Source organism: Caenorhabditis remanei, chromosome III (assembly GCF_010183535.1).
Source record: "Caenorhabditis remanei strain PX506 chromosome III, whole genome shotgun sequence".
Lineage (NCBI taxonomy): Eukaryota > Metazoa > Nematoda > Chromadorea > Rhabditida > Rhabditidae > Caenorhabditis > Caenorhabditis remanei.
In genome coordinates, this window is record NC_071330.1 from 12,062,384 (window position 1) to 12,085,604 (window position 23,221).

General features: G+C 38.9%; 8 protein-coding genes across 8 annotated transcripts; 6 read left to right on the top strand and 2 right to left on the bottom strand.

The window, feature by feature from the left end:
* Window positions 1–329: 329 nt before the first annotated feature.
* On the top strand, window positions 330–3,067 carry GCK72_010925 (uncharacterized protein; the record flags this gene model as incomplete). The annotated part of the gene is made up of 10 exons (XM_053728113.1): window positions 330–346; window positions 398–764; window positions 810–911; window positions 1,073–1,141; window positions 1,188–1,661; window positions 1,969–1,997; window positions 2,049–2,415; window positions 2,462–2,563; window positions 2,857–2,925; window positions 2,972–3,067. The coding sequence occupies 10 exons, from the start codon at window positions 330–332 to the stop codon at window positions 3,065–3,067; spliced, it is 1,692 nt and encodes a 563-aa protein (XP_053587690.1).
* A 200-nt stretch (window positions 3,068–3,267) lies between these two features.
* Window positions 3,268–4,295, top strand: GCK72_010926 (uncharacterized protein; the record flags this gene model as incomplete). Its single annotated transcript, XM_053728114.1, has 7 exons — window positions 3,268–3,393; window positions 3,471–3,562; window positions 3,607–3,766; window positions 3,822–3,857; window positions 3,906–4,013; window positions 4,061–4,129; window positions 4,176–4,295. 7 exons carry the CDS (start codon window positions 3,268–3,270, stop codon window positions 4,293–4,295), a joined length of 711 nt encoding a protein of 236 aa, XP_053587691.1.
* Window positions 4,296–5,524: 1,229 nt separating this feature from the next.
* Window positions 5,525–6,470, top strand: GCK72_010927 (uncharacterized protein; the record flags this gene model as incomplete). The annotated part of the gene is made up of 2 exons (XM_053728115.1): window positions 5,525–5,536; window positions 6,276–6,470. The coding sequence occupies 2 exons, from the start codon at window positions 5,525–5,527 to the stop codon at window positions 6,468–6,470; spliced, it is 207 nt and encodes a 68-aa protein (XP_053587692.1).
* A 463-nt stretch (window positions 6,471–6,933) lies between these two features.
* GCK72_010928 (uncharacterized protein) lies at window positions 6,934–7,923 on the bottom strand (the record flags this gene model as incomplete). The annotated part of the gene is made up of 2 exons (XM_053728116.1): window positions 6,934–7,681; window positions 7,775–7,923. The coding sequence occupies 2 exons, from the start codon at window positions 7,921–7,923 to the stop codon at window positions 6,934–6,936; spliced, it is 897 nt and encodes a 298-aa protein (XP_053587693.1).
* Window positions 7,924–9,664: 1,741 nt separating this feature from the next.
* GCK72_010929 (uncharacterized protein) lies at window positions 9,665–10,654 on the top strand (the record flags this gene model as incomplete). Its single annotated transcript, XM_053728117.1, has 2 exons — window positions 9,665–9,813; window positions 9,907–10,654. 2 exons carry the CDS (start codon window positions 9,665–9,667, stop codon window positions 10,652–10,654), a joined length of 897 nt encoding a protein of 298 aa, XP_053587694.1.
* Window positions 10,655–11,207: 553 nt separating this feature from the next.
* Window positions 11,208–18,456, bottom strand: GCK72_010930 (uncharacterized protein; the record flags this gene model as incomplete). Its single annotated transcript, XM_003111792.2, has 7 exons — window positions 11,208–12,381; window positions 12,441–13,993; window positions 14,044–14,140; window positions 14,684–14,965; window positions 15,584–16,083; window positions 17,536–18,238; window positions 18,308–18,456. The coding sequence occupies 7 exons, from the start codon at window positions 18,454–18,456 to the stop codon at window positions 11,208–11,210; spliced, it is 4,458 nt and encodes a 1,485-aa protein (XP_003111840.2).
* Window positions 18,457–19,807: 1,351 nt separating this feature from the next.
* Window positions 19,808–21,176, top strand: GCK72_010931 (uncharacterized protein; the record flags this gene model as incomplete). Its single annotated transcript, XM_003111722.2, has 3 exons — window positions 19,808–19,825; window positions 20,131–20,285; window positions 20,366–21,176. 3 exons carry the CDS (start codon window positions 19,808–19,810, stop codon window positions 21,174–21,176), a joined length of 984 nt encoding a protein of 327 aa, XP_003111770.2.
* Window positions 21,177–21,775: 599 nt separating this feature from the next.
* On the top strand, window positions 21,776–22,206 carry GCK72_010932 (uncharacterized protein; the record flags this gene model as incomplete). Its single annotated transcript, XM_053728118.1, has 2 exons — window positions 21,776–21,930; window positions 21,984–22,206. 2 exons carry the CDS (start codon window positions 21,776–21,778, stop codon window positions 22,204–22,206), a joined length of 378 nt encoding a protein of 125 aa, XP_053587695.1.
* Between the last annotated feature and the right edge of the window lie 1,015 nt (window positions 22,207–23,221).

Genomic DNA, 23,221 nt, shown 5'->3' on the forward strand with positions numbered 1-23,221 from the left:
GTCCATAAACGCGTCCATAAACACAATTCATGTGATAACAGCAACACGTCTTTTAATTGCGTTTTCGAATTGGTTACGTATGTTTCGTAAATTTTATATTTGTTCACTCCTAAAAATTTTTCATTCTCTCCTCTTTTTCAAAACGACAAAAGAAAGTGTTTGTCTGAGTCTCCATTATTACTGAAACCGGTTATAATGTCTGTAAGTGTTCTTCCTTTAAACAATTGCTTCTTCGTACCATCGGAGAGTTGCGGGGTGCCTATTCAGTTTTGAATAGGATCATATTGAATTCCTTTATTTAAACAAAACGTTTTCAGGGAACGTCATGGATGCCACTGATTACCAAGTAAGTTTCCACGAACACTCTGGGTAGACATTGACTTTTGTGGTGTTTCAGACCAGAGGACCTCAATGGCTATCGATTGTTTGTATACCAAAGGGTTCAAGGAAAGTATATTGAAGATGTGATCAAATGTGGGAAAGAGAGATTTCGAACAGAAATGCAATCGTCGAATAAAAACAAGAAGGAAAAATTCGGTGAAATCTTACTACGTTATTTGGAAGTTGAATCAAGAATAATTGATTCTCAAAAAACGGCGGCTGAAGACATCTTATCCCAAAAACCCATATTTTCTTCACGAGAACGTTACAATTCTGGAGAAGCACGAAGAGCTGATCATGAAGATCTCCTTAGAAACTTCCAACGTGCCTTGATTGAAATGAAGCAACAATACAGTCAGTTGAAAAACATTCTGACAGAAAAAGTGAGCACTGCTTGTCTTTATTTTATCTGCTAAAAGTTTTTTCAGGAATTTGACATGTCGAAAAGCTTGAGGAACATTTTGATACTGTTGGCTTATCATATGTTCTTATGCCGTTACATCCAAAACAGAATTTGTTGGACTTTAAAGGTAAAACATAATTATTTGAACTGATAAAAATTTATCAAAGGACATGTTTGAGTTTCCTTGCTAAAATCCGATTGTGGGGACTAACAGAAGTACAAAAGAGGGAACTTACTGTTCACCCTACTTTAATTTTTTAACTACTAATACTTTCCCTTGTATTCCAGGAGTACAAAAATGAGATTTTGACAATTGTATGTCCCGAGTGGGTCCTGGAACTTCTAGTTGAACTTGAGGTGACTAACTTTCAATGTTAACTTTCTCGTGCACTCATATTTTCAGACAAACTCACAATCGTTTTCTGAAGAAACGAAAGCTCGTTTTCATTCGGACTGTATTCAATTCGAAACAATAATTGATAGTATTCCATACAATGACATGTTATCGGAATTCGAAGATCATCCCGATTCTGAGAAAGTTGAGGAAGGAGCAAGTGTTTCAGAGGAAATCGAGAAAGCAACTATAACTGAAATCGTGTCTGAAAAAGTGGAGAAACCGACAGTTTCTGAGAGAGTGCAGAAAGGATACGTTTCTGAGAAAGTTGAGGAAGGAGACTCTTCTGAGGGACTGGAAGAAGCAACTGTCTCAGAGGAAATGGAGAGAGCAACTATAACTGAGATTCTTTCTGAGAAGGATCCTTCATCTAAACCTAGTGAAAAGGAAGAAAAACAGAAAAAGGAAAGAGAAGAAGTTATGAAGAGAATGATGTTAAGCATGCAACAAATATCTGAGGCCAATCAATTGAGAGACAGTGAGGTGAATTATTTGATAAACATTTCTGCAATGTCAGTCAACCATGGCTTCCAGTTATAGTAAACACATTAGGAGTAGCGAGAACAGTTAGAAAAACAGTGAAAGGATTGCCTCATTCCAATAGATCAGAAGTCTTCTCTTAACGATTCCCGTTATTTCTTTTTTTCATAATTCTCAAAATTACGTCTTCTGATACAGAAACACTGATAAAACATGTGGGAATCGACGGCGGAAAAAGGGACAGAGACGGTCGTGAACCGACTGGTGTAAAGTAATCAAAAAATTCCTTAATTTAAAAAACCGTTTTTAGGAAACACCATGGATGCCACTGATTACGAAGTGAGTGTCCACGAACACTCTGGGTACACATTGACTTTTGTGGTGTTTCAGACCAAAGGACCTCAATGGCTATCGATTGTTTGTATACCAAAAGGTTCAAGGAAAGTATATTGAAGATGTGATCAAATGTGGGAAAGAAAGATTTCGAACAGAAATGCAATCGTCGAATAAAAACAAGAAGGAAAAATTCGGTGAAATCTTACTACGTTATTTGGAAGTTGAATCAAGAGTAATTGGCTATCAAAAAACGACAACTGAAGACATCCTATCCAAGAAACCCTTCTTTTCTTCACGAGAACGTTACAACTCTGGAGAAGAACGTAGAGCAGATCATAGAAATCTCATTAGAAATTTCCAACATGCCTTGATTGAAATGAAGCAACAATACAGCCAGTTGAAAAACATTCTGACAGAAGAAGTGAGCATAACTTGTCTTTATTTTTATTTTTTAAAGTTTTTCTCAGGAATTCGACAAGTCGAAAAACTTGAGGAACATTTTAATATTGTTGGCTTATCTTATGTTTTCGTGTCAGAACGTCTGCGAAAGTCGTTATTTTGATATGGAGGTAAGTTTGGATTCGTGAATGGTCAAAACTTTTAAACTGATGGGGCAGACGTAAGCTCGGAAAATCATAAGAATCCATAGTGAACATTCATTTTTATGCTGTCTTTTGTAAAAATAACATAATGTATTACCACGATTTTTACAACTGCTACACAAACGTTCGGCTCTGTTCGAGTCGCCGCTATAAAAATAGCTGGTCCAGATTTAAAGATCTAACCGGTTTCTGTTTGACTTCATGACATTGTAAAATAAACTGAATAACGTTTGAGAAAACTCTGAATTTGAATATTCCAGGAGCACGAAGACAAGATTCCAACCATAACTTGCCATGCGTGGGTCCTGGAATTTCTAATCGAACTGGAGGTAACTAACTTTCAATGTTAACTTTCTCGTGAATTCATATTTTTAGACAAACTCGCAGTTGTCTCCAGAAGAAACGAAAGCTCGTTTTCATTCGGACTGCATTCAATTCGAAAAAATAATTGATAGTGTTGAAGACGACTGAATTTAGATAAATTCATTTTAACTTATTCCTAACTCATTTATATATTTAAAATAATACCATGATATTTGTGTTTCAAATAAATGTGTAGGTCTCAGATTTGGTGTACTTATGTTTCTCATACTTGTTGAAAATACAACATTTATATTTCTTTTGCATGTTTTTCTTTTCGCATTCATCGTTTCTTTTCAGCTTATTCGAACATGTCAAACAATGAGGAAACTGATCTGTCAACTCTATTCGAAAGACTTAATGAAGCTGAGCCGGTTATAGCTGATGCGAGACTAGTTTTGGAAGAGTTCGATGGTTCTGCGATTTTGAGCGAACAAGTGAGTTTTATTGGAGGATTTTGGATATGTGATTAAAAAGGGGTCTGTCGTTTTTGGTAAATGATTCTCGATTTCAGACTAAAAAATTTAAATCCGTCGTTGAAGAAGTTTTAGAACTTTCCCGACAGTTCAATCTCGAGGGAAATGAAGAAATTAGTATGGAAAAAAGGTTAGAATATTGCAGATTGTTTTGTTTCTCAAATCACATTTCAGACTGAAAATTGGTAACGAATTGATTGAGAAAATCCCGCTGATGATGGTACGAATCACGATTCACCGGGCTTCGCAATCTGAAAAGCTGGCCTTAACATTTAAAAACATGCTTGTATTTCTATTAAAACTTGGCGATGCGGTTGCTGATATTTTGAAGGAGGTGAGTATTCATTCTTCCTCTTCTTCTTTTTTTGCAAAACAATTTCAATTTTCAGTTCAAAGTCGGACAAAACAACGACACTAAAATACCCGTAAGTTTATTGATTAGAGTGCAAGTAAAGAATCAATGTAATTTTTAGAAGAAGTCTAGGGAATGGGCAAAAATAGCTGGGGAAATTCTTCCATACATTGTGGATGCCGCCCTTGCAACATCAAATCAGAAAAACCAATCTTTGGATCGTATCATTGTAAGAAATTTGACAAGTCCTTCCAGAACAACTCAAAACATTTTCAGAACTTTCTTACCCGGGTGAAACAACTCTATCCTCCGGAATGGTGGGATCAATATTTGGATACCGTCGGGGTTAGTTGTCTCGATTTCATGTCCCATTCGAAATCAAATATTTAAGGGTGGAATCATTGAAGATACGATAAAGTTCAAAACAAGAATCGAAGACTACCAGTTGACTCTTGGTGAACTAACAGAAGAAATTGGAGAAATATTTGGCTATGTAGACAATCGAATGTAGACGACGATGGATCACGATACACTCTACTTTCAAATATTTCATTCATTCATTTTAAAATTATAAAATTGAAGCAATTGTTCTTGTTCTGCTCTGATTCTGAGAATTCTGAGAAAAAAATAAGCTGAACCTGATTGAATACGAGTTTATTAATAGTACATTACACAAGGCGTCAATGAGTACTATATTTTATAAACTTGTGCACATCTCCTTATTTCTGACATCTTATCATAATTATTCTTAGAACGAAACTCTGAACAAAGTTGTTTTCATTTATACACATCACTTTTGTTTCTAAATACAATTAAAGTATTTTTTAAAGCTTCATCGTTTCATCAGTTAAACATTCTGTGTTACCTGTCTTGAACTTCTAAACAAATTATGAACTTGTTCTTTTCGTCTTAATAGTGACACATCTTCTCTCCAACAAACAATTATTCTTTTCTCGCTGATCGAAGAAGAGAGAAACAAACTGATAAGAACCTTATGATGACACACCTTTGTTTTTCTCTCTATTACTACTTCCCGACGGTTGTATCGCTGTCCTCATCAGAATCAATAATCACGTAGTTGTATTCTACTTTCGAAATGACGGAAATGGAGAAAGACATTGATGTAGGTTATTCTCTCTATGAATTCATGAAACAATTTTTATTTCAGGAAAAATTTTCCGAGAAATACGCATCTCGAGAAGAAGAATTCAAGAAAAGGTTGCAAAATGTTCGAGATCAAATAAATGAAGAACGTGAGAGTTTCAAGATGGAAATTGAGAAATTGAAGAAAGAAGAGATAGAAAATGCGAAACAGGAAGCTTCTAAATTTCAAAATCTAGGTAGTTCGGATAATAATTGATAAGTTGAATCTTTTGGAATGTAATTGAATAAATATTTCAATATAACAGCATGAGTTTGAAATAAATTAACAGAAAAAAACAAAAATCAATAGAACAATTTCTCGAAATTTTCCATGCTTAATCTGATAGTGAGTTGATTTTGACTGTTTCTAAGATTACCAAAACACAGTTCACGTGCCCAAGAGAAATGATTTTGCATGAAAAAACTGAAAAATAAATTCCCTGGGTGATCTGAATTGAAATAACTTAATCAAAGACACAAAAATTCAAAAAATACGTGTTTGTCTGTGCCATCAGAGAAATAGAGCAGAAAAAGATGTTCTCCTTCCTAATTCCTGTTCACATACAGTAATGCCGCACTCGCAGTTTTCAGTTGAAAATGGTCAACTTTGTGAGTGTGCCACGGCTTCATTACATGTCTCACAATGTCAAATTTTATGCAGTTTGTAGATCAAAAATAGAGCTTCATTTTTGTAGTTGACAACTTTTTTGTTCGTTCACATCCTAAGAAGTTATCGATCGATGCGTTGCGGTGCTAAAAGAGGAAATTTTCGATCTGTATACTTTGATGAACTGTAACTGTTCAGGCAGGGTTTATACAAAAAAGTTGTCAATTACAAAAATAAAGCTCTACTTTTGATCTACGCATTTTATAAAAAATTGGCATTCTCAGATAATTAGTGAGGCCGCGACACACTCTCCAAGATGGTCATTCTCAAGTGAGAACTGTTTGCTCCGAGAATGTTGAAAATTTCCAACTTCAGACATATCTTATTTCAGATATAGAGCGCCTTTAACTCCATAGTAAACATGTACAATACTATAGTTTCTGTTATCTTCGATTCTACAGGAACGAATCAAAATCGATGAAAAACAAGCTGATAACCTGTTTTTGTTTTTTTTTCTTGACCGGAAGCACCATTTGTGTATAAAACGACCAACCGATAGTCAGGACACACTTGATTATTTTCCCTGAGTTCCTATTATATTTTGTACTAAATTATTTTACTTCAAATGGTTTGTTCAGAACTGCTAAATAGTGTCCGATGAAATAGAATTCAGTTATTCGAAATTATTTTGAAATATTTTTTTACGGAGCGCGGTAAATCAACTACAAAAATGTGTTCCAGAATGACAAGCTCAACGAAAAGTACGCCTCGAGAAAAGAGGAATTCCAGAAAATCGTACAAGGTGTTCGTGATAAAATGAAAGAAGATCGGGAGGCTTTTAAGATGGAAATCGATAAATTAAAGAAAGAAGAAATTGAAAATGCAAGGAATGAGGTGGCGAAGTTCAAGGTGCTCGATGAAAATCTGGATGAGTGAGATAACTATTTTGTATACATTTTTTGTTTGTATATATATTCTTTTTTTTTAACTATTTGAAATACATTTATTTTTGGAAACTCTGCTCAAAAACATGACGGTGAGAAAAATTCTGAGGTTTTCTTCTTCTTCGCAACTGAACAGTTTTCTGGAAACATCCGATTCCCACGGTCCTCCCGTCTTCACATACTGCTGAGAAAGGCATGGGAAACATGGGAACCCGTGGGAATGCTAAATATGAACTTCATGACAGTGAGGTGTCTTTTCAATGTCTTTTTAGAATTCTCAAAACAAATATTTAAAAAAAAAACAGATTTATTGAAAGAAACTTTCAGATGGAGAGAAGTTATTGTTATTATAACAAATGACCGATTGAACAAAGGCAAGGAATGAAAAAATGACAGAGATAGATGGAAAGAGATCAATGAGAAAAAAAGAGGTTTTAAAAAAGAAGGAATGATATTTAGTTGGTAAGATTCAATTCCTCATCTTCATCTTTGATTGGAGCAACAGTTGGTTCTTCCTCAGCAGGTTGCGCAACTTCCTCCTTCTTTACTTGAGATTTCTGATTCAGATTAATGAAGTTTTGGATAATCATTCGATTCTGCCAAAACTGAATTCGGAGTTGAATTGTTGCAGGATCCATTGGTACCATTGGGAATGGAGTTGTCATCCATGGAAACATTGGAACCATTGGAAGAGGTAGAGGGGATCCAGTCGGTAGTAAATTTGGGAGTCCTGGGGTGAGAAGTCCGATTGGTTGTTGAGCAACTACTGGAACCTGTTGGAGAAGTGGTGGAGATGGAGACAAGGTTGGCAGTCCTGGTGAGAGAGTTGGAGAATGAGATGAAGATGTCGGGGAAGTTGGAGCCACAGTCTGAGCATTTACTTGACCAACTGGAGCAGATGTAACGGCGTTGTTGGATGGAAGAGTCCGAATGTAATCCAGAATAGTATTCACCACGTCCAGTTTCTCCAATCTTTTCGAATTTCTATCTCCGAGTTCATTCCGAATAATGAACTCCCTTATACTGTCGATTGCAGAGTTTATCTTATTTCTTCTCATCTGCTCTCTATTAGCTTTCACCACCTTTTCCATATCTTTTGGCATCTTTCCTCCTTCACTTTTCCGCCGTGCTTCAACTGGGTACTTGGACTTCAGATCAACTTGGTTTAGAGTCTCGGCCACGAGCATCAGTATGGCCGGTTGTCTGAAAGTTAAGGAAGGTTTAGTAAAAGCTGAACAAAAGTTCAAGAATTTTCATTTTTTATGTTATCGATAGAAATAGAAATTCAGAACTCACGATCCGAGATCTTCTTCCTGTCCATATCCTCTCTGGATCAGCTCCTCTTTGATATCTCCAACTGCTGCATTGAATGCATTATTTCTCCGTTCTTCTGCAAGTTGCTTCCTCGACTTCTCCTTTTGAACAATTGGTGAGATAGACTCCATTTTGATGGTTCTGCTGGAAATGTAACAATTGTGGAAAAGACATTGAAAGAAGAACGAAGGTGAAAGAAGAATATATCAATTTGACGGTAACAATAATATAAAAAAGGGAAGAGAGAAAAAGTAGTTGACCGATCGGGACGACGGATGGATATAAGAATGATTCTGATTCTTGTCCATCCTTTTTCACCTCTTCTCAAAGGGGGCGTGTCCTCTGAGTACCGTGAGAACATCAGTCAGATTCCCACGGTTGCTCATTGTCACAGATGGGAAAGAACGCGTGGGAATATACCTGGTTATGGGTGAGCATGGGAACCCGTGGATAAGACACTCGAGTTATATGAACTGTGAGAAAATAAGGGTGTGAAAGAGACTGGGGATAGAAAGAAACTAGAGACTAACAAATAAATGATTAAGGAAATTTCAGACGATCAATAACTGAAAAATGGTTTTTTCTGTTAGTGAAGTCGAATTAAAGTGTAGACACAATTATTATGAACTAGGACACTTTAACTGTTTTACTTTTCAGAAAACGAACTAAAGAGAAATGGAGGTTTTTGTAGTTCTGAGAATATTTTGAAATCATAGATAGTAGAGTTTCATTTCAGAAAGATTTCTATTGAGTGATTGAGACTTGATAGGTTTCAAATCGCCAATGGTTTTGGTGCTGTTTTGGTGCTGTTTTGAGCGGGTTGGGTGTCTCTAGTTACTTTACGTACTAATGAAATCGGGAACTTTTCCATTACTGGCAATAAAGGTTCAGATGTCTGAACTGAGAGTGAGCCCCTGGGGTATCACAGTTTGTCCCATACTGTCTGTTGTTTGAGTGATTTGTACATCAAATGTAGAACTCCATCTTTGTAGTTGACAACTTCTTTGTACGTGCTATCCTTCAAGAGTTATAGGCAACATCTCAATAATTTCTAGATTTTTTTTTTTAGATTTTTTTGAAATGTGTCGATTCGAGGGAGTGAATACTTCAGTGATTTTTATTTAACCCTCTTGCCAGTGACCGAACAAAAAAGTTGTCAACTTCAAAATTGAAGCTCTACTTTTGATCTACAAAGTTCGTAAAGAGTTGGTGTAATAGGACTATTCGTAACAGCGTGGCTCAACCTCAAAGTACACCGCTTTTCCGTCAAGAGCCGACATCTTTAACCCAGTACTGTATGTACTGATTACATCGTAGAATCTTCTAACCATGGATTTTCTCAAGAAATCATCTCATAGTTACCTTATTGGCAAAGTTTGCTGAAAAGATTCTCACAGTTCAATTAATAGAGGAATTCAACATTTCTCTGTACATTGCCATTCGCCTATTTTTTTCCGATTCTAATCACTCTATCAGTTCACTACTAATTTCTGAAAACCAGTCTTTCACACTCTCGTTTTCCACAGTTCATATAACTCGAGTGTCTCATCCACGGGTTCCCATGCTCACCCATAACCAGGTATATTCCCACTCGTTCTTCCCCATCTGTGACAATGAGAAACCGTGGGAATCTGACTGATGTTCTCACGGTACTCAGAGGCCACGCCCCCTTGGAGAAGAGGTGAAAAAGGATGGACAAGAATCAGAATCATTCTTATATCCATCCGTAGTCCCCATCGGTTGTCTACTTTTTCTCTCTTCCCTTTTTTCATTTTTTTACCGTAATCCGTCAAATTGATCTATTCTTCTTTCACCTGCTTCATTTTTCAATGTAGTTTCCACAATTGTTACATTTACAGCAGAGCCATCAAAATGGAGTCTATCTCACCAATTGTTCAAAAGGAGAAGTCGAGGAAGCAACTTGCAGAAGAACGGAGAAATAATGCATTCAATGCAGCAGTTGGAGATATCAAAGAGGAGCTGATCCAGAGAGGATATGGACAGGAAGAAGATCTCGGATCGTGAGTTCTGAATTTCTATTTCTATCGATAACATAAAAAATGAAAATTCTTGAACTTTTGTTCAGCTTTTACTAAACCTTCCTTAACTTTCAGACAACCGGCCATACTGATGCTCGTGGCCGAGACTCTAAACCAAGTTGATCTGAAGTCCAAGTACCCAGTTGAAGCACGGCGGAAAAGTGAAGGAGGAAAGATGCCAAAAGATATGGAAAAAGTGGTGAAAGCTAATAGAGAACAAGTTAGAAGAAACAAAATGAACGCTTCAATCGATAGTATAAGAGAGTTCATTATTCGGAATGAACTCGGAGATGGAAATTCGAAAAGATTGGAGAAACTGGACGTGGTGAATACTATTCTGGATTACATTCGGACTCTTCCATCCAACAACGCCGTTACATCTGCTCCAGTTGGTCAAGTAAATGCTCAGACTGTGGCTCCAACTTCCCCGACATCTTCATCTCACTCTCCAACTCTCTCACCAGGACTGCCAGCCTTGTCTCCATCTCCATCACTTCTCCAACAGAATCCAGTAGTTTCTCAAAAACCAATCGGACCACTCACCCCAGGACTCCCAAATTTACTTCCAACTGGATCCTCTCTACCTCTTCCAATGGCTCCAATGTTTCCATGGATGACAACTCCATTCCCAATGGTACCAATGGATCCTGCAACAATTCAACTCCGAATTCAGTTTTGGCAGAATCGAATGATTATCCAAAACTTCATTAATCAGAATCAGAAATCTCAAGTAAAGAAGGAGGAAGTTGCACAACCTGCTGAGGAAGAACCAACTGTTGCTCCAATCAAAGATGAAGATGAGGAATTGAATCTTACCAACTAAATATCATTCCTTCTTTTTTAAAACCTCTTTTTTTCTCATTGATCTCTTTCCATCTCATTCTGTCATTTTTTGAATCCTTGCCTTTATTCATTCTGTCATTTGTTATAATAACAATAACTTCTCTCCATCTGAAAGTTTCTTTCAATAAATCAGATTTTTTTTCTAGTTTTGTTTTGAGAATTCCAAAGACATTTTTCGAGGTTCCTCCTTTCCATATTCGGTTCGATTTGGCAAGTCGTGAAAGAGAAGAAGCTGAAATGAAGAGAAAAACTAATATGTTTTTCATTCAATAATTGGTAAAGTATAGTGAGTTCGCAATGTGAATAAAACATATAAAACCGAAATGATGAACAATAAATGGGGGCAAGGAAAAAATATGACAACAAAATCAATACGAGGTAACAATAAATACAACCGGAGTGAAATGAACAACGGAATCGAAAAATTATTAAACAAAGGAAAGCTACTAGAACTATTATGAAGACGTGACGACGGCTTAGCGCTTGTTGAAGTGTCGGTTGGCTATCTAAAATTATGAATTTGTACAAAAAATTTACTTTTTGAAACTTGCTCTAGCATACTTTTTATCGTATACGTAGTCTCCCTCATAGGACGACGCCACTTTCGCTTGTCGACGTGGCATCCTAGTTGCTGGCTCTCCATAGTCTTCCACGTCCTCTGATGAAGACGACGACTCGGCACGTCGTTTGTATGTGCTTCTAGCTGATGATGTCGATGGTTCTGGAGTGTAGTCATGATCGTGAGCAAGCATTTCACGTATTCTGGTATCCTCCGTATTCTCCAAATCGATCCGAGCATTCTTATCGGTTCCCGACTTCTGCTCGTTCAACTTCAAGAAGTTGTTTCCGTGAATTCGATAGGTGACTTCTACTTTCTCTGACACAGCATCCGGAATCATTCCTTTCAGAAGACGTCCACGGCTGAATGCAGCCTCCGGGAAGTGTTGACGACAAATCAGATTCTCGCCATCCGATTTCAATCTTTGCTCGAATTCAGATCCCAACTTTTCGATCCATCTCGCCAATCGATCCTCTCCTCGTGGAACTCTCAACATTCCATTACGTGCTCCACTTTTCGAACACAAGCAGCACACATTATCCCAATCTCCGTGTTCTGATGGTTTGGCTGTGGGAAGTTTGAAGTTCTCTTGTTCAATCACTTTGACAGTTCCATCGTGTTGATCCGCTTCGAGCACTTGTTTCCGTGGCTGACGATATTCTTTCGGAATTATCTCCTCGTCGTCGACATCGTTCCCCTCCTCCGATTGAGTATAACGAGAATTGTTGACACCAATCATATCGTATTTCGTCTCCACCAAATGCCTGTATCGATCAGCAAAGTTGTAAAGTATCAACATAAACTGTTTAAGACTAATATGTGGTCGTAGAGCAGTGATTGTGCTCAGAACGTTCTGAATCTGAAACAATGTGCAATTGAATATATCCTCCGGACGCGAAAGTCTCAGCATCGAGTATATTTCATCAAGTGTCTCTGCAAAATGAACACGACACACATATGTTTTTGTCTCTTTCGCCATGAACTCTTGCGCCTTTTCGAGTGTATATTCTTGACGATATAAACAACCGAGCATTATTAGCAGCTTCTCGGAGTCAATCGTGACATTCTTCAGGTCTTCTTGACATTGCAAGTGTCCACATACAGCACAATGACGATTGCAACGTTTCTGTCGACGCAACTCAGCTTTTCTGAAAACAATAATGTGTGATAGAAAATAAGATTTTTTGCTTTTGACACCAAAACATACGTCGCGCGAGCAATTTCTACTGCCTGGAGGTAAATCTCGTTATAATCGTCTCCATCTCGTCCAGTGAACACTTCATCTTCGAATTTCACTTCCTCCGGAGGATTCAATGAAGGTGTCGGAATGTTACTTCTGATACCAACTGGAGGCGGATATTTCTGCGCATTCTTGATGACAAACTTCTCTTGTTCAGCGAACTTTTCCACAAAGTCATGCGAGGCAATGTATTGTGGTGGCGGAGCTCGATTAATAATTGTTCTCTGAACGCCTTGAGTAACATTTCTCGTTTGTTGTTGGGACATTGGCGCTGTCATTGGAGGTGGAGGTGATGGATTCTGGTGGAATTCCAGAATGTTTTTCGGTGGCGATTCTTCCTCTAACGGCTCTTCTTTCACCACTTTCTCTATAACTGGTTCCTCTTTCACTTCCTTCTCGAGTAATTCTACTGGTTTCTGCTCCTCCCGCGGGTAGATGACAGTACCCGGTGGAACCGGTGCTTTCACCTTTCCCTTTCCCTGCAATGGAGCTTGTATAATTCGGATAGCTTTTGGTACATTATTCAGATCTATTCCACTCGAATAAATCGGTCGCCCGGTGATCGGTTTGACTTTTCGATGTTGTGGAATCATTCCCATTTGAAGCGGAGCATCGAGAAGATGCTGTGGCTTCTCTTCTATTTCATATCCATTCGTAGCCATCGTCGGTAGTGGCGGGTACGGTAGTCCAGAAATATCGCTTAAATGAGTGCAGCGAAGTCGTTTTGCAGTACTGTTAAGACTCTCCAACATCGACTCCGTCATAGTCTCCACAGTAGCTCCTCTTCCACGGAATTCCTGATTGATACCAGCAACCGAGAGACAATCTTCTAAGCGACCGGATGAATACTTCTTGCAGAGATGCTGGAACTTTCCGCCGCTAGAAAAGAAGTGAGACGCATCGATAGACGTCGCTGGTGTTGCCACTATCTCTCTAGCCAACACTGCCAAATGTTCCATATGCAATTGACGACTTCCCCACCAGTAGAACGGACTATCCCACTCTTCGGGACGCTCCACAAACGACACTTGTCGATAGTGTACAAATTCATTCATAATAATATTGCGACGCTCAATTGAAGTCATCTGGGAGATATCTTGATAGAAACTCTTCTCAGCGCTAGCGTCCATGTTCACAAACTCCTCAGCGACTCGAATTTCAATCTGTTTCCACTTCAACGGAGGGAAGATATCACGATAAGCATAACGTGGATCCATAAGTGTCGCCATCTCGTATCTCGAACGGACATGAATCTGATTGAGGTAACCGAGGCAATTGTTCAACGAATTCTCGATAGTCTTCTGGAATCGATAGCCCATATCATGTGTTTGGATATATTGACGGAGTCCTTCAACAGCTGGGATGATTTGTGAGATTGTGTTGTTTGAGGAGCTCAACTCTCGACAATACTTCAGGCACTGTTGCATTAATCGTTGAAGATATATGAGATGATTAAATGCAGAGTTGTTTATATAAGACGTTTGTTGGAACCGCTCGAAGTACTCGGTCAGTGTGTCATGCTGAAAAGGAAGAAGTTGAAAAATGAATTGAAATGTCACAATATGCTTACCAATACAAGACATCTTGTTAAGAAGACAAAAGTGTTCTCCCATGGCCCCTCATCGATAATTGGAAGGTCCAAATCGGCCTTTTTCGAGAGCTGCATTCTGAAACAAGAAGGTTGTTTTGGTGGTTTTCGGAAGGAAAAGCTATATCATTTTACTGCAAAATTGTTATTTTCGGTTACAAAAAATCCTAATTTTCAGCTATATTTCGTCTAAAAATAGAATTTCATGCAGTAACTGTAAAAGCTTTTAGAAATTCTGTACGTTTTGATTCGGGTGTGACGTTTTGGAACCGTTCACGTAGGTTTTGCAGCAATTTCTTTCGATTGCGCACAAATGTTTTTTCATCACGAAAATATTTGAAATTTCGGAAATTTCGGAACCAAACTTTTACGCAAAATTTTCTCGGAAATCGGAAATTTCCGAATGATCCGAAAAAATCGGAACTTTTCCGACGGAAAACAGTTCTGAAATATGTCGGGAATACCGGAATTTCCGAATTCCGTTCCGCACATCCCTGATTCGAACGTAATTAGAATATCGAAATCACTACGATGACTAACATTCTAAACAAAACTTTAAAATTCGCTTCTTCAGCATTAAACTTCGATATTTCCATAGTTCTGTGAAAAAGCAATTACAAACCTTCTAAATCTGCCGTACAACTCGGGATCACTTTTCACATATCGAACGAATTTTCTCAACGAAGTGAGTCCATCCCAAAATTCATCAATCTCCATGAGATCAGCAATAAACATCGAAATATAATTATAGAAACAAATGTGATATCTTTTGATGACTCCACTGTTCGATATCAAATTGTAGATTTGATAGTTGGGACACACAACACTCGAGAACTTCACATTCGAATAGGTCTGGTTGTTGACGGCGCGACGGATCGAGATGAGAAGGCCTTCCGAGTCGACTCTGAGAATGGAATATGGGTAAGTTTTGCTTTCCGATGAACTTTATGCTCAAAGTGGGACAATTTTCTTTGATTTTCACAAATTTCGCCGCTCGAAAACTAAAATTCAAAACATTCAGCTTCAATATTGGTTAATTGAAATCGTTTCACTATAAATATCAAACCCGTCAGCCCGGTGAAAATGTGCACACTTTTTCCACAAATTTTTCGAAACTTTTATCAGAAATATTATCGAAATAAAAAAGTTCCGACATTTTTTCCTCGTCGGTGTTTGCGGACTCAAGCCAAAATTTTCAAATTTTGGCTTGAGTCCGCAAACACCGAGGGGGAAAAAATGTCGGAACTTTTTTGTTGCGACAATAGTCAATAATCTCTCGTACGCATGAGTTTTTATCGATATTTAAAAACAAAAAAAATTGGAAATTTGACATTTTGGCAAAAAAAAATCGAAAAAAAGTCGAAAAAATTCAAATTTTTTATTGAAATCCGAGCCGGCGCGGCCGTCTGTAAAGTTTTCATTGTTAACAAAAAACTCTCGAAAAAGACTCAGTTTCTCAGCACAAACGACATTTACGCAATTCCCATTTCTCCTCTCCTCTATTTCTCCTTTCATTACTCACTCGCTTAACAATAGTTTTCTCAAGTACACGATGTTCTTCCTTTCATACAAGTCATCAAAATAGTGAATAGAAAAGACGAGATACTTTTCATCTGCATTTCCAGCCACATCTATCGTCACTCCTAATGGACCGACGGTCTTCTGGAAGTTGACAAGCGGCTTTGTTAATGAATTCTGCTTTTCCACATATTTGAACATCAAATCTTCCTCTGGCAGAGCACAATTCGGATTGAGATGTCTGACAAGCTCTCGGAACGATGAAGAGTGAATTGTATCGAACGGGACTCCAGTGCTTGCGAAGAATTTTGATAAATACTCCGTCGTCTTCGGATCAACGTCCAAATCAACTTTTGGTTCCGAAACAGGTGCCACGGTGCGATGCCTTAGAATTCCTTTAGCTTTGGCTGGTGGAGGACGACAGACTTGAGGGATAGCAGTGGGAGGTGGAAGTGATGGAGGTTTTGTGGTGAGACGTGCTTGTTGTACGGTTTGCATGACTGTCTGGAAAATAAGAATATTGTTTCGACGGAAGATATCGTTTTCAGTAGATTTAATGGGGTTATTCACCTCCGGAAAAAAGTTTTTTCCCTCGATTAATTTGCCGGAAGAAACGGCGAAAAACGGAAAAAAACTGTTTTTTCCGGCAAATTAATCGAGGGAAAAAACGTTTTTTTCCGGAGGTGAATAACCCCATTACATTTCAAAATAAATGGTCGCGCTTTTCCGAGTTTCTTAATTTCGAACGAATTTCAGCTTATTTTCGCGAACTAGATTTTTTCGCTGGAAATTCGAAATCAAAAAACAGTGAAATTACATAAAACAATTTTTTAACTTGCAGATAATTCCGGCTTGAAAAGCATTGAAATGATTTGAGAATTTTCTAGAAAATTCAAAGAAAAACTATTTTTTCTGAGAAAAATCTTCGAAGTATTTTGGACCACTCAAGCATAAATGATTCGAAATCCTGTCTTTGTTGAAACTGTGCTGAATATTCATCGAATATCAGTTTATAGCTCAAAAGTTTAGCTCAAAGCAGCTTTTTCCACTTTCCTATGAAAATTTCAAAAAATTTATTCGAAAAATCTATAAAAAGAAAATTGCACTGAAAATTTTGCAAAATTTTGCAAAAATCGAAAAATGCGTCAAGGGGTTTGGTGGTGTGTTTCTCAGTAGGCTTGCGTATTTCTTGTGTGAAGGCAACAAAAAGAAAATATTGAATTAAAAACTCATTTCTGGTGTAAAATAATAGGACGACACGTTTCTTGCGCTCCACCGAAACCGAATAAAATTGAGTGAGAAATTGAGAGACAAAAACCTTAGTCATGACAAATGTATTATTTCCAGGGTAATTGATACAAATTTTAGATTACAAAGATATAACTTCGATGGATTTCGGTAGAAAAGTTTAAGAAAAACTGGAGAAAAATAAATATTTAGTCGACGACCGAAGGGGAGAAAGTAAGAATAATTCTGATTCTATCTCGCTCGTTTTGCAAATTGGGCGTGGCTTATTAGTCTGATAATATACGAGCTATACGAGTATATACGAGTATAGTTGTTGGTATACTCCAGATTTAGGACTCAATATACATACCCGAGACGTCACAATAATCGTAAAACATATTGCTACAGTACACTGGTGTATAATAGTTTCTAATTCTCTCCCTATTTGCCAGCTTTCCAATTAATCCAAGCGGAAAATAGTTTCACATCTTCTTTAGTCTAACTGTGTTTTTCAGAATTTTTAATTTATTAAAAAAAACAATTTATTGAACGAAACTTTCAGATGGAGTGAAGTTATTGTTATTACAACAAATGACAGATTGAACAAAGGCAAGGAATGAAAAAATGACAGAATGAGATGGAGAGAGATCATTGGGAGAAAGAAAACAGGGAATTAAAATAAGAATGATGGATTTTTCAGATCTTTTCCTCTTTTTCCGTTTGAGTGACCTGAATCGGGTTCATCAGATTTTGAAGCATATTCTGATTTCTCATCAATTGGACTTGCATCTGAATTCTGACAGGGTCCATGAGTGGCATCATTGGAAAAAGAGGTGCAGGCAATGAGAAGTTGAACAGTGGGACCTGTGGTAGAGTTGGAAAAACATCTGGGAGCTTTGGAGAGGTAAGTCCGACTGGTGATGAGACTGGATCCTGATGAACGAATGGTGGAGTTGGAACCAGTGTTGGAAGACCACCTGGTGATTGTGGAGGAGCAGTCGGGGCGAGTTTTTGTAGCAACGAATCAATATCAAATGCACCGGTAGCTCGGCGCGGCTGGAAGAAAGATGTCGGCGACGGTGCGATTGAAGAAGAAAACTGTCCGAATGGTTGCTGGACTGTAGGTGGTGTGACAATACTATTGGCTGGGAGAGTTCGCAGATGCTCCAAAATGGTATTCAGTACTTCGAGCTGCTCCAATCTTTTAGAAGGTTTATCTCCAAGTTCTTTCCGATTGATGAACTCTCTCAGACTTTCGATGGCAGCGTTCTTCTTGTTCCTTCTCATCTGCTCTCTTGTCGCCTTTACCATCTTTTCCTTCTCTCTTGGCATCTTTCCACCTTCACTTTTCCGCCGGGCTTCAACTGGGTACTTGGACTTTAGGTCGACTTGGTTTAGAGTCTCTGCAACGCACATGAGGACAGCTGGTTGCCTGAAAAAAGAAGTGAACTAATATTTTTGAAACCACCAGTTTTATTAGATATGAGAATTCAAAACTCACGATCCGAGGTCTTCTTCTTTTCCGAATCCTCTCTGAATCAGCTCCTCCTTGATATCTCCAACTGCTGCAATGAATGCATTATTTCTCCGTTCCTCTGCTAGTTGCTTCCTCGTCTTTTCCTTTTGAACGATTGGTGAGATAGAGTCCATTTTGATGATTCTGATGAAAATATAACAACTGTGGAGAAGTAATTGAAAGAAGAAGGAGGTATAACTTACGGGTTACGGTAACAAAAATGAAAAAGGAAAGAGAGAAAAAATAGTCGACCGATCGAGACGACGGATGGGTATAAGAATGGTTCTGATTCTTGTCCATCCTCTGCACCTCTTCTCCAAGGGGGCGTGTCCTCTGAGTACCGTGAGAACATCAGTCAGATTCCCACGGTTTCTAATTGTCACAGATGGGGAAGAACGCGTGGGAATATACCTGGTTATGGGTGAGCATGGGAACCTGTGGAAGAGAGACACTGGAATTGTGAGAAAATGAGAGCGTGATAGACATTGGAATATAGAATAACGAAAGACTGATTTTCAGAAGCGTGAACTGATGAAATGATTAGAATTGGAAAAAATAATGAAAAGTTGATATAAAGGAATCAGGACCAAAAAGACCGTGCCCCTGCTAGACACTGGTCAAAACTTATTGAATATAGAAAGCAGATTGTTTCACAAGACGGGTCGAAGGAAGACTTCAACTAGCACACTTTTTCAAAGTTCTTCATTAATACTCCAATCCCAACTTTTAGATCTTGTAGTAAAATATTGTGTTTCCAGAAACGTGAAGTTTTCAGAAGAAATGTTGAATTCCTTTCTTAATTCTCTGAATCTTTTTTTTAGCAAAACTGGTGAGATGTCCTCCTGAGAAAATCCACATCATGTACTACAGTACTTCCTAGTGAAAGACTGTGGCACTTGAAAAGAAAATCGGACAATTTTGAGATTAAGCCCCAATGTCAAAAATAGTAATATGACTTCAACTCTTCACGAAGTTTGTAGATCAAAAGTTGAGCTTCATTTTTGTAATTGACAACTGTTTTGTATGTGCTGTCATTGGAGAGTTATTTGCACTTTAATACAAAATAGTGAGACATGGGATAAGTTGTTTTAACTTTTTGGGAAAAGTTCGTGGAAATAAATTGTGAACTACAAAAATGAAGCTCTACTTGTGTTCTACAAAACCCATAATCAGATGACATTTAGGACAATCCGGGGATACGGGTGCACTATCAAAGTAGAACAATTTCAACTGAAAAATGCTAGAGGAACAATCTTTATGATCTGTCGATTGTGCATATTTTTTCAGTTCTTCAATCTTATTCCTCGTTTTTATCTTTTTTCCTTTTCCTTGTTTCTAGCTCCCTTCTATATACTATCCTTTGATTATTTTAAATTATCAGCTCATCATTTCTCCACTGCTAATTTTTCTCTATTCCCTGTCTTTCACACCCTCATTTTCTCACAGTTCACACACAACTCGAGTGTCTCTCTTCCACAGGTTCCCATGCTGACCCATAACCAGGTATATTCCCACGCGTTCTTCCCCATCTGTGCCAATGAGAAACCGTGGGAATCTGACTGATGTTCTCACGGTACTCAGAGGCCACGCCCCCTTGGAGAAGAGGTGGAGAGGATGGACAAGAATCAGAATCATTCTTATACCCATCCGTCGTCCCGATCGGTCGTCTACTTTTTCTCTCTTCCCTTTTTCATTATTGTTACCGTAATCTGTCAAATTTATTTGTTTTTCTTTCAATTACTTCTCCACCATTGTTTTATTTTCAGTATTATTTTCAGCAGAACTATCAACAAATTTATTTTCAGTAGAACTATCATGGATATAATCGTCCAATCGTCCAAAGGGAGAAATCGCGGAAGCAACTAGCAGAGGAACGGAGAAACAATGCGTTCATTGCAGTAGTCGACAATATCAAGAAGGAGCTGATCTTGAGAGGATTCGGAAATGGAGAAGTTCTCACATCGTAAGTTTTGAATTTTAGTATTAATTGAAACCATAAAAAGTTAAAAGTTTTTCACTTAATCCTCCCACCATCTTTTTCAGACAGCCAGCCGTATTGATGCTGGTCGCCGAGACTTTGAATCAAGTTGATCTGAAGGCCAAGTTTCCAGAGCAACCTCGTCGGAAAAGTGAAGGTGGAAAGATGACAAGAGAAACGGAAAAGGTAGTCAAAGCGACAAGAGAGCAGATGAGAAGGAACAAAAAGAACGCTGCCATCGATAGTCTGAGGGAGTTCATCAATCGGAAAAAACTTGTATATGGATCTACGGGGAGACTGGAGCAGCTTGAAGTGGTTCGCATCATTTTGGAACATATCCGAACTCTCCCAGTCAGCAATATTGTCACACCAACTTCAGTCCAGCAACCGTTCGGACAGATTTCGCCTCCAATCACAACGATACCGACATCTTCCTCCCTGCCGCGCCGACCTACCGGTGCATTTAATATTGATTCGTTGCTGGGAAGAATCGCCCCCACAACTTCCCCACAATCTCCATCTCTTCCAACACTGATTCCAACTCCACCAATCGGTCAGCAGGATCCAGTCTCATCACCAGTCGGATCTCCCTCTCCAATACTCCCAGATGTTTTTTCAACTGGAGCCCTTCTGCCACCGGTCCCACAGTTCAACTTCCCATGGACTGGGACCCCATTTCCAATGCTGGATCCCATCGCTCTTGAAATCCAGCACCAGATTCAGATTGAGTGCCAACGAATGCTCCAGAACCGCGCAAGTATTCAGAAGGCAGCTGAGGAAATCCAAATTAAAGAGGAAGATTTGTCTCGAGCTGGTAGTTCTCGTCCGAGTGAAGTTCCTATTGAAAGAGAGAATTCTTCGGATCTCCTCATTTGAAAAAAAAAACACATTTAAATTTTAAAAATGTTCTCATTCATTTCTCCCAATGATCTCTCTCCATCTATGTCTATCTGTCATTTTTTGATTCCTTGCCATTATTCTTTCTGTCATTTGTTGCAATAACAATAATAATCTATCCATCTGAAAGTTTCTTTCAATAAATCAGTTTTTCTTTTAATTTTGTGTTTCTTTAAAACACAAAAATCACTCTCTAATAGCTCATAATCTAGTTTGCACCATTTCTAGACAGCTGATTGGTATACAGTAGAAATAACTTTTATGACTACAGTATACCGTGTGTATAATGCGAGGTATCTAGAGTATACCGCATCCTAAATCTAGAGTATACTATCAGTATACGCGTAGATTATCAGACAAGCAAGCCACGCCCACTCGGGGAGGTTTCCAGAGAATCAGTCATAATTGGATTCATTCTTACATTCAGACGCCGTCCAAATCGGTCGTCTATTGTTTTTCTCCATTAATTTAGATCCAGGTTGATCTTCACCTATATCGAACTTCTTGTTTCTTCTCTTTCCCCACTGATATTAGTTCGGTTTCATAATTTTTTTAGCCTAAAGGTTTCCAGCTACATCATGGACTCTACCGCTTCCCCACTCGCCTTCCCGATTGAGATATCAAGAAAAAATTTGATGGAGAAAAGAAGACACGAGGGAATCAATAAAGCAGTCAAGGATATTAAGGATGAGTTGATTCAGCAGGGATACGCAACGGAGAAAGATCTGAAGTCGTAAGTGAAAGGAAATTCTCAATAACATTTTATAAATTCTTATTAATTTTCAGTCAGAATGATGTGCTCTTTTGTGCAGCCCGAGTTGTCGCTGAAGTCGACTTGAAGCAGAAATACCCAACTGATGTCCCTATGAAAAACTTAATAGAAGCCGTTGGGCGACGAAAAGCGAGAGCGGGGAAAATGCAGTTCAGAAGGATGCAGAAGGCCGATGCTCTCAAGAATTTGAAGGATTTTATCATGAGGAATGAGTTGGGAACCGTAGCGCAAAGGTGAGTGACTTTGGACAGCGAACTCTAGTTTTTATTTATTTATTCTAGTTATCTATTTCTATCGGTTAGGACAGAAACAGACTTTGAGGATCTGAAAAGAAAAGAAACTTACAACACAAGGACGGTTTATTCGCGTGCTTATCAAAAGCAAAACTAAATTTTATCACAGAGTTCGATCTTATATAGGCTTTCATGATGTGGAGTGGGGTTTACGGTTGCCACGCGTATATTCATTTCCTTTGCCTTCTGTGATTCCGTGTGTTTCCGTGGACATGGGGTTGAGGCGGGGCCACTTCCCCCCCCTCTGGGCTGCCGGGCGTCCTGGGTTGAAGTCTCTCTTCAATCCGTTTGGAAGAGCCTTGGGTGTCGTCTTCAGTCGAGTTCCAATCGTATGATTTGGTAATGCCAGCAACAGATATTTGCCGATCGACTCCAACGATTTGTGATCCCATTTTTCCAAGATGAGCGGAGTTTGGTGTGTTCCGACGGGCATCAGTGGGTCGACCATTTCCACGTTGACTGCAGTTTTGAGCCAAATGCGCCATTTGTCAGTCACCTCGGCCACCTTCCCGAACGGACATTGCAACCCATCCAGAATCAGGAACACCTTCTGAGCCTCCTTAGCGATGGACTCTACAAACTCCAGTCGTTTGCTGTTCGCTTCCTCGTCGGTCGTAACCCCGACCAACAGCACGACCTCTTCAACTGCTTCCCAATCGAATCTCTCTGCCCATCCAACCATCGTATTCTCTCGATACTCGAGAACCCCTGGCCCCCTCGCCTCCACTCTGGGTCCGACTACCACCATATCCGTTCCGATCTTGGTCTTTTTCTTCGCATTCCGCTCCATCACCTCTGACTTCAGCACATCCACGACGGTTTGCCACCCAGCCGCACTCTCACTCCCCTTCATCACCGCCTCTGCGACTGCAGGACATTTGCGGGCGAAACGACGAAGAGCGATCTCTTTTTCGCCGTCGGAAACTTCCTGTTGGAAGCTCTCCAAATGACGAACCAGA